At 40.7% G+C, this 15,049-nt stretch overlaps 1 protein-coding gene across 3 annotated transcripts in view; it reads left to right on the top strand.

The window, feature by feature from the left end:
* NAV3 (neuron navigator 3) overlaps positions 1-15,049 on the top strand; it is a 1,112,283-nt gene that overhangs the window by 1,023,818 nt on the left and 73,416 nt on the right. For all 3 annotated transcript variants that reach the window (XM_085653004.1, XM_085653005.1, XM_085653006.1), the window contains one exon: positions 2,418-2,572. In XM_085653004.1, coding sequence (XP_085509130.1) covers positions 2,418-2,572 — 155 coding nt within the window. The remainder of the gene's footprint in view (positions 1-2,417; positions 2,573-15,049) is intronic.

Here is a 15,049-nt window from a genome sequence, read left to right as displayed (position 1 = left end):
TACCAAAACCAGTTAAAATGTCAAAAATCCAACACATTAAAAATCCCACGTCAATTAATAGTTAATAGAAACATATTTAATAAGCACAATGATACCGAAAAATTCCCAATGAGGGGAACAGAAGATATTTATCTTTAAGGCCATAACCTTTGACCAGAATCTACTAAAGAATTTTGTGTTGTCCTAGGTGACATTGTGTTTGTCTTCATGAGCAGTACACTGTGGGAATGATTCATCAGCATGATTAAGGAATGTACTGGCACATGCATCAACAAAGACTTTTGCGATTCCTTAATTGCGATTTTTAAGGAATCGCAATTAAGGAATTGCAAAAGCCTATGCATGTAGGAATCGCTATCAGTAGGTACTCGCAAATTGCTCATGCAATTTCAAGGGTGCAAGGTTGTCAAAATGACACCCTATTGCACCCCTGAAATTGATCTGTGCACATATGTTGCACACACACATGCTCTAAGGGCATGTGTGTGCGCAACATGAAACTTTGAAAAATGCACAAAAGTGCATTTTTCAAAGTTTTTGCAAATTACCATGAAGTTCAACTTAATGGTAATTTGCTCCCCCTATTAGCGAAATCGCTAATTTTTTAACTTTAATGCATTGCATTTAAGGAATCTCTATTTGGGATTCCTTTAAATGCAATCGCAATTTAAGGAATCGCAATTTAGAGAATCCTTAAATTGCGATTTTTGCATTTGGGATGATGCATCCCAAATGCAAAAATACCGTTCGCAAAGGGGCAGATTCTGAGAATCTGCCCATTTGCGACCGGTTTTTACTTTGATGCATGTGCCTAAAAGTGTTTTATTTTGGTTTTTCAGCTGTAGCTTCAGTGCTACTACAGCTGAAATTTTGTGAGGAAATGTGCTCATACATTGACCAAATAGGTTTCAGAAAAAGAGAAGCCATCACTTTACCTCAAACATAAAAATGTGAAATGTGCAAGGTACTATTGGCTACACATCTATAACTCTCCCTAACCCAATACATTTCTCATGACACCCACGCATGATGTTACAGATGAGATCATTGATTGCCTACTAGGGACATTAATGGAGTCAACCAGCAGAAAAACATAGGATTGAAAGCAAACTTGTTTTAAACCATGTTAAATTTTCAAATAGTCCACAGAAGGAAGTCACATCACCAATGAATCTCATTCTGATAAATTGGTATTAATGTTTTTTGTAAATCATGCATTTTATTAATTAATAGTTACTGATCTTTGTCACAAATTCTTCTAAGCCCTAAAGACAACAGACATTATTACTTATCCAGTGTACATGTTCACAATAATTTTATGGAACAGTGAAGATTATCATTTTAGTTTTGTGAATCATCTACCAAATGTGTGATCTGTAGCATGCATGCCATAATTAGATAGTTATTTTCTTTGAGAAATGTTTCCACCCCTTTAGGTGCACCAGTATGGGGTCGAAAGGGTTATTGCCCTCTCAACCTCATATCAATATTTAATTTCTCTTTGTGCTGCAGAGTGTGTAGTCTGCAAACTGCCACAATGAAAATAGCAGCTGGAACAAAGTTTAAAATCTCTGTCCGCAATCCACTCTTAGTTGTGCAGGAACACTACTGATGATCATAAACACGGGGCAGTGGTTGACAGAAAAAACAGTTGTTCCAGACTATTTTGAATATGAATTTAGTTTTGAAAATCGATCAGCTATACATGCAAATAAGCCCTACAAAACTTTTAGATATTTTTAAAATGTATACAACGATATTAAATATTATTTAATGGATTTGCAAAACATTTGGAAAAGCACAATGCACAAGCAGGTCTCTGTTAGGATAACAAAGTTGGTGTCATTCGCTTGAGCCATTGTTTAAGTAGCTTATCACAATTCCTACTATGGAAATGAAGACAGCAAATTTAAATTTTGGGTGACTCCCTTTACTTTGAATCCCCTGCCTTAGAACAAATACTTAAAGGAGGATTATCAGTGAAATACAAACATTTTTTAATAGTTTTGTGCTTATTCCTCAGATTGAACAAAAGTTACTAGCAAATAAAACATTTCTTTTCCTATGAACAAAGAAATCTAACTATAGGTACAAGGAAAAGGGAATTGCTGGTTTCATGGATACTTGCACACACAAATATGCTAATATATGTGTATGTGTGTGTAAGTTTTATGTATTGTACCTTTTACAAATTCAAACATAATTTCTAATCTTCCATTAGAGATCAGTAATTCCAGAGTTGCATCGAATGTCATTTCACCTCTATTTCCTTGTTGTTTTATCCCTTCATTTACATAGGCCGCATAAGAGATACCTGCTTTTCATAGTAGTAATTGTAAAATATGTTAGTGTACCAGTTTGTGCATCTCAGTTTGTCATGCAATTATTTTGTATTCTCGCTTTTTTTCTTGGTTAAGGAGTTGCGGCAATACCTTGCTAATCTGGCTGATCAGTGCAGTGCTGATAATAATGGTGCTGACATCCCCACAGTGATCATCCTTGATAACCTCCACCACATTGGTTCCTTGAGTGATATCTTCAATGGTTTCCTCAATTGTAAATATAACAGATGGTAAGTGATGGCTGTCAGTGTCTTAAATGATTTAGCTCAATTTTTCTAAGGAGAGGTTGTAGGAAATGTGGGCCAGATATACATACCTTTGTGTTTGCGTTTACCAAATCGCCATTAGGAAGGGATGCCCTAAACACACCCCTTCTTAATACCGAATTGCAAACCCATTTTGTGATTCAGTAATAGGTTACCGAATTGCAAAAGAGGGTTCTGTACATATAAAAATGCTTTTTTGCAGTTGCAATTGGCCCAATTCTGTGAATCAGGCTGTTTTCAAGCTGTAAAAAGCTACGTACATCTGGCCTTTGGTCATTAGTGGCAAAGGATGTGAGTTCAACATAAGTAATTAGTCCATAATTGCCTTTTTACTGGAACCAAGTACCCCATTATAGAAGTTGACTCTTTCAGAGTAGTGAAGCAGGTCAGTTCAAGGCCTACTCAGGGAGGTGATGTGGGCTTGTATACCCAGTCCCAGGTACACAACAACACCACTGAATAAGCAATTGTCCAGCAGTGCATTTTCTTTTAAAGAGGAAAATCACATTTATTTCACACATACTATTATATACTACAAACTTAATGAGAAACCTATACATTCGGGTAGATCAGAGCAACCTGGTGACGCCCTCATATCACATACACCCCTAAAGAGTTCTGAACTCAATAATGACAATACCCCCCATATACCAGATGTAACATCACAAAGTAAGGGAGGCCATTATACATAATAAAGGCCTACTGGGTTTGTCAGTGAGTCACCACAGTAGTAATAGTAGCCATATTCTTAATTTCACCATTGCAATCCAACTGAAATGAATGAGGATAATGCCAATATAAAATACATTCATTATAGTGAAAACATTGCACTGTTCATCGCCAGAATTATTAGTAAAGCATTTTAAATTCAAAGCATGTCTGTGAGTCTCTCATTTACATTCATTAGATTGTAATTACAGCCCTAGCACCAGCCACTAGGTAAGGTAAATTTGTATTGTCAAGTTAATTAAAACCATAACAATGTTAAAAGTACACACCAGATCCAGAGGAAATAAAGTTTAATAAACACTTCATCAAACATTAGTTTGTTATAGCAAACAAAACAAATTAATATACTTAAGCTACAAACTAGGTAAAACAAAACTCAAAAACGGTAATGACATTCTTGCATAGTTAGATTAAAGCATGGTCGGGATATTGGGTGATGGTAAATTAAGGGGCTGATTATGATATCGGTGGGACCCACACCGATGGCACGTTGGTGTCGGTCCCACTGACATCTGAAGGAGCGGCCAGGCTGCCGCCTTACAATGCAGTCGGTGCAACCGCATGGGTGACGGAAAGACCGCTGCGGTTCCGATGGGCTCAAGGAACCCATCGGCCCAACGGTAGGAATGTAATCCCTACAAAGAGGACGGTGCCTGCTCAGGCACTGACATAGGGATTACAATGCCCCTTTCCGCCATTGAAAGGCTGTGGGAAATAGACTTTGGGGGCCCCTGGCAGGGCCCTCGTCTCCCCGCGGCCCCCGCTATGACATCAGGGGGGCACCACAGGTGCCCCCACAAATATTCATGCCCCATGTGGCAGGCACCATGAGGTGCCTACCACAGGGTGCAGGGGTGTTTAGAAACATGCCTTTTAGCATTGAGGCTTGTGCTTTTCGAGGCCACAGCACAATCCTCAATGCAATGAGGCATGTTCCCAACTGCCTCCATGACGGTAGGAACCTAATTTGATGGTCGGGACTGTCAACTACCTGTCACCTGGTCCTTTTACAACAACGATGCGGGTGGGATGCTTGTCCGACCAGCATCGTAATTAGGGCCTAAGTGTGCACAATAAGAAGACAAAAACAGGTATGTCGTTCCTGGCTAGAAGTACATCTTGGTGATGGTACAGTGTGCAAAATGAGCAAGGTAAAACTCCAACTTCATGGTCAAAAGGCATACTGCTAGCTAGAAGTATCACACAAGCATCATCCTGATGTTGAAACATAAAACATAAAGATACTTAATATAAAAACAGTTTCAAAGTGCACAATGAGCAAGATGATTCCAAACTTTGTCACAACGTCTTCACTCCTAGATTGATGCATAACAAGTGCATCATCACATCATTGATGCAATATACCAAATGAGCAAAGAAACTCATACTTCATACATGAGTGGCATAAAGTGCAATGTGCTGTCTGGAAATATTGTACTGGATTTGTTCTTATCTTAAAACATAAAAACTTTACCTAAAAACTTTTTCAATGCGCAAAATACACAAAATAGACCCACATTTCATTCTTAAATTGAGACATAATAAACACTACATTCAAAAGTGATTAAATATGCAAAGATGGGGTTGAAAACTCATCGTGTTATGCAGGAGTAAAGTGTGTTGTGTAGGCTGGAGGTGTCACTTTAGTCCTTACCCTCTTTGTTCCATCGGCTGATGAACCAAATAGGTCTTTTGCACTCTAGAAACCAAGATCATAAGCTCCAACTCTGAGAGTGCTTAAGGTCAATGGCAGACCTCTACTGTGCTCTGTGTTGTAAGACCCCTGGAGATTTAGGGTGACCTTAGTAAAACATCCTGTGGGGGCTACTGCAACTTCTGCAACCCCCCACAACACATTGGATGCACAGTGGTATTGCCCTTCCCTCTCTATGTGGCATTATAAGCAACAATATCCATATTCTACCCTCTTTGTGTAGCATTAAGTGGTGCTTTGGGTCCGGGAAAGTGAATATCTTATGAGTGGCTCACCCTTTCTCCTCGCTTCTACCATGGCCCTGTGTCGGAGACTTTTTCTTTTCCTTTGCTTTTGTTCTTGAATGTCGCAGTCACACCCGAGGGTCGTTGGGGACTGCAGAGGAAGCACCAAGGACCGGTGAACCTTCAGGTCCTTGACGCAGAACTTATCCCCTGAAGCCATGCGAAAGCTGGCAGCATTTCTCTGTGCTCCCACCAGGCAATAACATCCTTGGCTTGTCAAACCAGCATCCTACAGATAGGCCGAAAGTAGTGCAAAGTGACATGCGTATCCCTGGAATAAATAAATTAAAACATTAATAAAGGAAGGCAAATGTGTGAAATATATGTTTACGTGGTGATATTATAATAGATGAAAGCCCAAATTACCCTATTATCTCTCTTTACAACAAACTTACTAATGGGTTCACTATTCTAAAAAAGGGCCTGAGCATGAAAACAATCCTTTATCCACAATAATTTTACTAGCATATACTAACATTTGGATTTCAAGATTATCCAATAAATACTTAACTATTCGTGGCCCTATGTCTGTGCTGCACCAAGAGTTTGTACAACATTAAGAATGGCTACTGGCAAAAAATATATACAGCAAAGTAGGCTCCTCCAGTATTTGGATCCCCTTTTCCCCACTTGATGTGATTATGAACATCAGAACAGTGGTGAATGATGCACTGATTGTGAACAAAGAATTGATAACAGGAAAGGAATGATAACCAATACTATTTGGGATCTGTTTATGGTTTACTCGCTGGTGCTCATCGACACCCATTTCTATGATTGTGGACCAGAAATAGAGCATGGAAACTTCCCACACTAAAAAAACGGATCAAACATTTCCCTACTTCTTTTTACTCTGTTTACCCGGGGCGTGTCTGAGTAAGATACTCACAGTGTTCCACCAGAACATCTTTTCTGGATTGTTAAATGTATTGTTCCAAATTGCCTCATAACATCAGTGCTCACTGGCAGCAGTATGTTATCATCATAAACGCATATTCGATCCAGAGTGTGAGAGAAGTTTGCCCAGTCCAGTGTGATCCTGATTGGGAGGTATTTTCAATACATACAATGGCTGTCTAATTGTGATTATCAGTGGGCTGCTGACCAAATGCCATGATACTCCAGCACTGGAAAGGAATACATTGTTACTAAACCAGCCAGAACCCCGGTGCTGAGTTTTCTGAATGTTGAAGCTGCATGCTACCAGTATTATGAATGTCATGACCAACAATGAATCTCTGTGAATAACCATGCTGCAACTCTTGATGCTTCTGAGCCTACCTGCATGGAGTGCCTTGGGTGATTTCAGGATCCAATGCCATGCTCACCCATACAACAAGGATCCCTCCATACTGCTCCTCAGAGATAGACAGATGCCAGAACCCTACCATCAAGTTCAGGCATGTCTTCAGTGGAGCACTGAGACTGCTTGGCCGGCACGCTGCTATGCAACATTGTCTCTGTCTGTGGATCTCTCAGCCTTAAATAAACTTCAACACCTGCTATTCATTGCCTAATGATGTGTGAGCGTACTCCTATTTCTAGTCTCCTTAGCTCAGTGCCAAAACAAGGGGAGACTCTTGGCTGTGCAAATGTTCTGCACAAAGTTGTTCAAAGAGTTAACAAAACATATGGCTCATGAGATTAAAGGTCCATGTCCTAGCTTAATACCCTTCCCTAACAATATTGCTCACTCTTTTACCACAACCCATTGGCCACGTGTCATTAGTGTGTAGGAGCCCAAGATGTCTGTGTTTGAAGCCCAGTAAAACCCTAACTCTTAACCATGAGAATGGTTTGTTTTTCCATGACTGAAACAAATGGTTTAAGAGATAAAACTGTTTAAAGTTTCAGTCTACCAAACATGTTTGACTCCCTAGCTGGTAATCCCTTTATTTAGAAAATTTAGCTTGATGGTTTCTTCCTTACATGGTTCCAATTTTTCATTATTTCAGACTGGAGCACCCCTACAGCAACTCAAAAAACAGAAAGGATCACCATGTTCTTGTTTCCTGTTTTTTTCATTAACAAACCTGAACAATTGTTGTCCTTGCTAACAGCAGCTATAATTTTACTCGTAGGTTTATCAAATTTTGCTTTTCGAAACAAAACTGAATTAAATGACACTTTCAACCCTCCAAATTGTTTATATTTTCAATTGAAAACTCAATGCAGAGTTCAAATGTATTTATCCAACAGATCCGAAAGTTGTGTTCATAAACATAGGCACCCAGACCAGCACTCACAGACATTTAACTTTGAATGCCAGGGACTGAAACAAATGATCTCTCTTAAGTTCTTTTGAAACCAAGATTAATGTTATTATATTTTGTCACTGAGCTTGTTTTGCAAATGTTATCCTAAAGTTATAGATTTTGTGAAGATCAGAGGTTGCTCTTCAATGGGTACCACTTAATGCCAATACCTGATTACTCGCCTTAAAAAATCGAAATTTTGGACAGTTCTGAGGATATTCATGGTGCTTACAGTTTATACGATTTCACTGGCTCTTTGATTTTCAGGATACATGGTTTTAATCATGGTTTATTTTGAGAGCAATACAATGTCCATGGTAAATAGAAAGAAATACAATGTTAGATTTGGGATTGTATCCTCCTAGCATTTTGTGTCAGAAAACTGAAATCTCCCTTACTTGCTTTAATCCTTTTTCTTGTGTAACATTGTTATGATTATTTTGTCTTTGTTTTCCAATGTAACAAACCTGGAATTAGAATCTGTATTGTGATTGTAAGGATTATGAATTTTTGTATACAGTCTAAACCTGTTCACCATGATTTTGTGTTACTGCGTCTAATCTAAACCATTTCACTTCCTCCCTCAGTATTCAACAAGTCTTTGAAGGTCCAGCATTCTATTTCAGAACCTCTATACTGGACAAGAAAGTAAAACATGCAGCATGTTAGGCATACTTCACAACTTTACAGATCTGGAAATAGACCCCACAGTGCAATGCATCAGACTATGCCTGAACTGATTCTACACTACCTCTTCATGGTTATTCGTTCATTCCTTTCTTAATTTGGTTTACAGACATAAAACCATAAAACTACACAATAAAAACAATATAATTGATAAATGTTGAGGAGGTTAATGACCTCCTGATATCCACCAAATCTGGTTCTCCAAATGACCCATGCCCCCCAGCAGTTTTTCATCTGGCCTCTAAGGTCATTAGCATACATCTCACCCCCCTTTTAAATCAAGTCTTGGAAACAGGTAAATATCCTGAGGCATGGAAAAAGGCCTGTATAAGGCCAATCCTAAAAAAACCGACCTCAGATCCACTTGAACCAAAAAACTATCGGCCAATCTCCCGACTATCGTTACCAGCGAAGATTCTAGAAAAGGCCATAAATAAGGAGTTACTTCAGTATTTAGAAGACAATTCCTTGCTGGATTGTACTCAACATGGATTTAGGCCTTGTCATTCGACAGAAACCGCGCTGGTGCTGGCAACTGAGGAGATTCGAAGGACAGTGGATGGGGGCAGTAGAGCAATTCTGGTCCTGCTAGACCAGAGGTCTTCAAACTTTCTGATGCCGAGAACCCCTTGTCAAAAACTTTTAGGCGTAAGGACCCCCTCCTGACGAAAATCTCTAGAACTTGAGCCTTGTTATTATCGCTAACTACCGACAACCATAAACACCTCTAATTACCACAGAAAATCATTTATACATTGGGGAAATAAATTAAACCGTAATTAGCAAAACCAAGGTCAGTCGTTGGGGGCGTGGTCAAAGGTGTGGCTAAAAACAAAGGGCCTCATTTGTGAGGCACTGACGTAGGGCAGCGCCACAAGTCTTCTTGCAGCGCTGCCCTACGCCAATGTGAAAGAGCAGGAATGCACCTTATTTATGAAATTTCGCCCTATGTTGGCACACAAATTGCTGCCTAGCGCCAACATGGGCTGGATGGTTTTTGTGCAGGAAGGGGTACCTTCCTGCACAAAAACAATCCTGAGAGGGGTTTTCCTCTTTCCATGTGTGCTGCAGAATGCAGCACACATGGGAAGAAGAAAAAATGAGGAGAAATTAAAACATTTCCCCTTGTTACGCCTACTGTGGGGAAGCGTAAGGTTTGGCACTGCCCCAGGTTTACACGGTTTTGTAAATCTGGGGCAGCGTCAAGATCCATGGGTGTTGTGTGGGAACACCCAACACAACTCCTATGGAATGCCTACTTGACATAGAGTAAGGCAACGCAGCGACTTGCGCTGTTTTGTCTTACTCCATATCTATGAGTCCATGAAAAGCCACGCAGGGTGACTTTGCCTCACCTCTTAGAGATGATTTAGATGCTTGTGCCACCGAATCTCAAAAGTTTGACGCTTCAGTGGCGCAAGCCTCTCATTAATCAGCCCTAAAATATTTTGTTCCTTTTTAGGTCTTTCACCATATATAACCTCTATTATTTAATGCACTGCATAGGTCTGTGTGTAACCAGAGAGCCACAGAATTAAAATTTGTTAATGCAGTGGAAAATAGTGACTTGGATATTTTTAGTGCTTTGAGGTTCACAGCCTGTGACAGAAAGCACTTTGAATGTGTAAGTCATTATTTTATACTTGCTTCCAAAATGTAGATTAGTGTAATATCAGACTGTAAGTAATGCATTTATTTTTGCATAACTGTCCCTTTCAGCACCTTTTCAGGGGTACTAAGCGCTGTGTAAATTCAGTTATCATTAAAAGCACACTCTTCACAGCCCAGTTGCTAATCACCACACAAAAAAAACACATCTTTGCCATCACAATGCTTGAAGTGATTCGAGCAATTAAAGCCAGAACCACTCCCAAGCATCCTTTACATTTGAAGATTAACTCCTAGGGTATATTTGCACTTCATTCAGGCAAGCAGGCACCCTGGCATGAAGGCGTGTTTGAAGGATTGTTTTAACTCTCTGCCGGGCCTCTTAGTTTTACAGCACATGAGACTCAATTCATGGCAGCTGAAGCATTTTAACGAGCGTGGTTGTGTTTGTCCAAAGCATGTTTTGCATTCCAGGCAGAAGTTAGGCCTGGAAATGCACGACCCCCTTCCCAGAACTCCAGGCCCCCCCTGGGGGTCGCGCCCCACAGATTGAAGACCTCTGTGCTAGACCTTTCGGTGGCATTCGACACCGTAAACCATACGGTGTTGGTGCAACGGCTGAAAGAGACGGGGGTGGAGGATACTGCATTAAACCTACTTTCCTCTTTTTTAGTTGCCAGACAGCAAAATATACACTGGGAGAACATGCAGTCTGGAACGTTCCTACTCCCATGTGGGGTTCCGCAGGGGTCTGCCTTGTCTCCGACCCTTTTTAATATATATGTTGCCCCGTTGGCCAATCTGGTCAGAAAACATGGGTCTTCTATGATCATGTATGCAGATGACTCACAGCTCACTGTTTCAGTAGCTGAATCTCCAGATACAGCAGCTATCGGCTTCCATGCCTGTTTGATGGACATTATGCATTGGATGAGTTCAAACTTCTTCAAAATAAATACCGATAAAACCGAGATCCTTGAATTTGGTAAAGGACCATCGGTATGGAATACTAGCTGGTGGCCTACGGAGGCGGGAGTCTGCCCCACCCCCGTTGTTAAGGCTAAAAATCTAGGGGTGACCCTAGATAACCAGCTCAATCTATCCACCCACATCAATCAACTAACATCCTCTTGCTTCTTCCTTCTAAAAACTTTGAGGAAAATATTCCCGTTTATAGCAACTGAGCTTCAAAAAACAGTTGTAGTTGCACTTTTTCTATCTAAATTAGATTATTGCAACGCTCTCTTTGTGGGAATTGATAAAGCACAGGAGAGGAAGCTTCAGTCACTCCAGAATATGGCGGCTAGATTGCTTATGAACATTCCTAAGGGTCGTCCCACCTCAGAGGCCATTAAAACTCTACACTGGCTTCCAGTCCGTCAAAGGGCTAACTTCAAAGCCCTGTGTCTGGTACACAAGGCCCTCCATGGAGGTATCTCCGGGGAAGTTAGGAAACTCTTTACAAGAAACCTCCTTGCTAGAACTCTCAGATCATCCATGGAAGGACTTGTCTGTGTCCCAAAAACACGGAAGGTTAGATGGGGAGGCCGCACACTATCCTTCTGTGCGGCAAAATTATGTAACCAGATACCATACCTTCTGCGTTGTCAACCGAACCGGATGCGGTTTAGGAAGGATTTAAAAACCTGGCTTTTTAGCAAAAATTAAACACACGTTTAGGGGCTCATATCCATGTTCACAGTTAGCGCCAAGACGCCATGGCATTCGCGCGCTTTACAAATAACAATTCAAATCAAATCAAATAAATAAAAATAAGACACATACCTCATATCTCAATGCCTATTCCCAAAGACGGTAACCTATAACATTTGGCGTAACAGCATAGAATCGCTAGACCATAGAGACACACAGAAACCTACTAAGTGGTCCGCCATATTAATGATTATGGTCACCCGGTGCTCCTATCGCTCATTCAAAACAATTTGATCAATCAGTGAAGTGTTGTTATAATCAAACAGTTCATAAAGAAATTTAAAAATATAATACATTTGTTTCAATTAAAAGATATTTCACACACTTTCTCCTTTCATTAGTCAAAAGCTAAGCAATATATAGCTATATTTATATCGAGAGCAACAGGTGATGACCATTTGTTTGCTCCAGATAGAGGCATCCGTATTAAATGAGATAACTTATCTACTAAGTTTAAGGTTTTATAATATGTGATAGAGAATTCTGCCAAAAGGAAAATCTGTCAAAAGACACATAACAAGTATAGCTATATGCATCTTCAGAGGATTTATAATGGAGCCTCATAAGCTAAAACTTCCAAGTGTCCAAGATTTTTCATTCTTCCCAAGGCAATTATAATAAATGTAATGACAAATGACAAATATCCACATTTTCCAAAGCACATAAATAATTAAAAGCATCCTGATAGTAAATGTATTTACCAGTTTTAATAATCAGCGCTAAAAATAGTTTTCTAAGGTCCTTATAAAAACTAAAAATTAAAATAAAATGCATTGTGCTTTGACTAGTTCTGCCATCACATGGGCATTTTGGTAAGATAATCGGGCCACACCCTGATTTTTGGAAAGGCAACCCTGTGATTTTGCAAATGTTAGGGTTTGCAGCTGCAAGATAATTTTGTACATCCGTCCCTTACGTCCGTGGAAGCTGCCATGGAAAGTGGTGATATACCTTCCTGACTAATTGTTTTGGACAAACAATAGTGATATTGTACTCGTAGTCTCTTTAGAGTGTCTCTAATCAAATGTGGACATGCCGGAGTATCTGTATGCATTCCTGTATATTTTAAAGAAGGGTTGTTAGACTTGGCATCCTAGGCGTGGTTTACCCTGTATTTTATTCCTCTACCTCCTGTATTTTTGACTGTGTGCTGGATTTAATTTGTTGCTGGTTTAGGTACTCTGGGCACCTGTCCACTGCTGATCAGTGCTAAATGGCAAGTGCTCCCTGTGTAAATTGTAATTTGGATTGGTTCTCCGTGATTTCCATATTTGATTTACTGTAAAACCCCTAGTAAAGGGCACTATGTGTGCCCAGGGTCTGTAAATTAAATGCTAATAATTGGGCTGCAGCATTGATTGTGCCAAACACGCAAGTAGCCTGGCAGGTACACCCAGTTGCCAGGCCCTAACCTTCCCTTTTTTTTTTTTTTTTTTACATTTAAGGCACCCCTAAGGTATGCCCAAGGTACCCCCATGTGAAAGGTGGGACATGTACTGGTGTGTTTTACATGTCCTGGTAGTGAAATACTTTGTATTTTTATTTCACTATTGCAAGGACTAGCACTCACATAGGCTATCATTGCAGCTGCCTTGTAACATTTTACAAGTGTAACTTTCAGTTGGGAACAGATAGAGATTTGGAGGTTGGGCTCAGAATTTATTAACACATCTGTTAGCAGAGTTGTTTTTTAAATTGTGTGTTTGAAAATGCCACTTTTAGAAAATGAACGTTTTCTTTAACCACCCTGTGCCTCTGCCTGCCTGTGGAATCTCTGTCTGGTTTTAGATTGACAGGGACTCGTTTGTGTATTCACCCCAGACACTCGCTCAAAGGGAGATGAGGTGTGCCATGCATATGCTGATGGATCTTCCTGGGCTAGAGTGGTGGGAGGAGTTGCCACTAACACCGGAATAGGCTATGACTGCCTTGCACAATGCTGTCTGCACCCCCTGTAGTGTGGCTGGACAAGGAACGACAGAAGTGGTATTAACTGAGCAAGAGAGACTATCTTACAAAGACTTCAAAGACCTAAAACCCCAGACTTTCAGAACACTTCTGGACTAAGAGGGCCCTGCCAAGAAGAAGGAGGAGTACTGCCCCTTTGCTGTGTGTTGCTTAACTGGGTTGGCCTGCAGTTGCTGCTTCTGTCTCTGGACAGTGGAAAAGCCTGGACTTTTACTGTGTTGTATCTTACTTAAGAAGATTCTCCTAGGGCTTGATGTAGAACTTGCCTCCTGTTAAGAAGTCTCCGGGACACAAGGACTTCACCTTCAGCATCCTTGAACTCCACTGCTGGGAGTTCTGACCTGCCTTTTGTTGCCAATTCCAGTTCTGGGACCTTGGCGTTTGTTCCTGCTGCAAAAAGCATCCAGAAACCATCAAAATCGAGGCACCACCCTTCCAGTGCCTGTTTTCCTGATTTCAAGACACAGCCACCAAGCCGCTGAAGAAATCGAGCCAGCGCCTGTCAGTGGCTGAAGAAACTGCTGCAGCTCGAGTTCAGTGCACCGTGTCTCTGAATTCCAAGACCCCCACACTGACTTCGAGCAGGCCCTGCTGTTTGGCTGAAAGAATCGATGCATCGTGGGACCACGACTGAAGAAATCGACGCAGCACCCATTTGCTGCCACCACATTGACATCCAGCGTGCCCGGATTTCCACGCAACGCACCTGTGCAACACATTTTTCTGATGCATCCCTGAAGACCAGAACCGTCTTGAATTTTGTCGCCTCACTTCCCCCTACACTCCAGATTCAATGCAATACTTCTCCTGCATGCACCAGAACTGAGGTATTTCTCCCCCAGGGACTCAGGAATCAATGCATTGCTTAGTTTTCCAATGCTTCCCTCCTCCACAGCTGTTTAGCTTTGTGATTTTTTTACGCATCTGAGGGCATTTTGTCTAAAATCACTGCATCCATAGTTTCCTGTGGACAGACTTGCTAAAACCTTTTAAAAGGCATATTTTGAACTGTGCATGTTGTAGTTTAGTCATTTTGGTCCTGCTTGGTTTATTATAGATACTTTATTTTTCTGAACTGGTGTGGTGTTCATTTGTAGTGTTTTCACTGTGTTACTGTGTGTGTTTTGTACAAATTCTTTACACATTGCCTCAGAGATAAGCCTGGCTGCTTATGCCAAATCTACCAAGGGGGTGAGCATGTGTTATCTTGGGTGTGTAACTTCCTTACCATGACTAGCAGGAAGGGGCTCGACGTGGACAGGGTGTATACCACTACTAACTAGAGACCCCCATTTCTAACAAGGGTAAAAAAGAGTACTCTGTGGACCATAGTTTGCTTGAGTAAAGCTTGTACGTTTTATGCAACCTTAGGCTGGACTCAGTTATGGGATGCTGTTACGTCTTCTATGTAACTAAGGTTTAACCAAGCATGACATTTAAAGTTGAAAAAAAGGAACATACTTGTGCAGCTAGTAGGTACACA

Source organism: Triturus cristatus, chromosome 4_1 (assembly GCF_964204655.1).
Source record: "Triturus cristatus chromosome 4_1, aTriCri1.1, whole genome shotgun sequence".
Classification (NCBI taxonomy): Eukaryota; Metazoa; Chordata; class Amphibia; order Caudata; family Salamandridae; genus Triturus; species Triturus cristatus.
The sequence above is the reverse complement of the archived record's forward strand: the minus strand, read 5'-3'. Positions and strand labels throughout refer to the sequence as shown.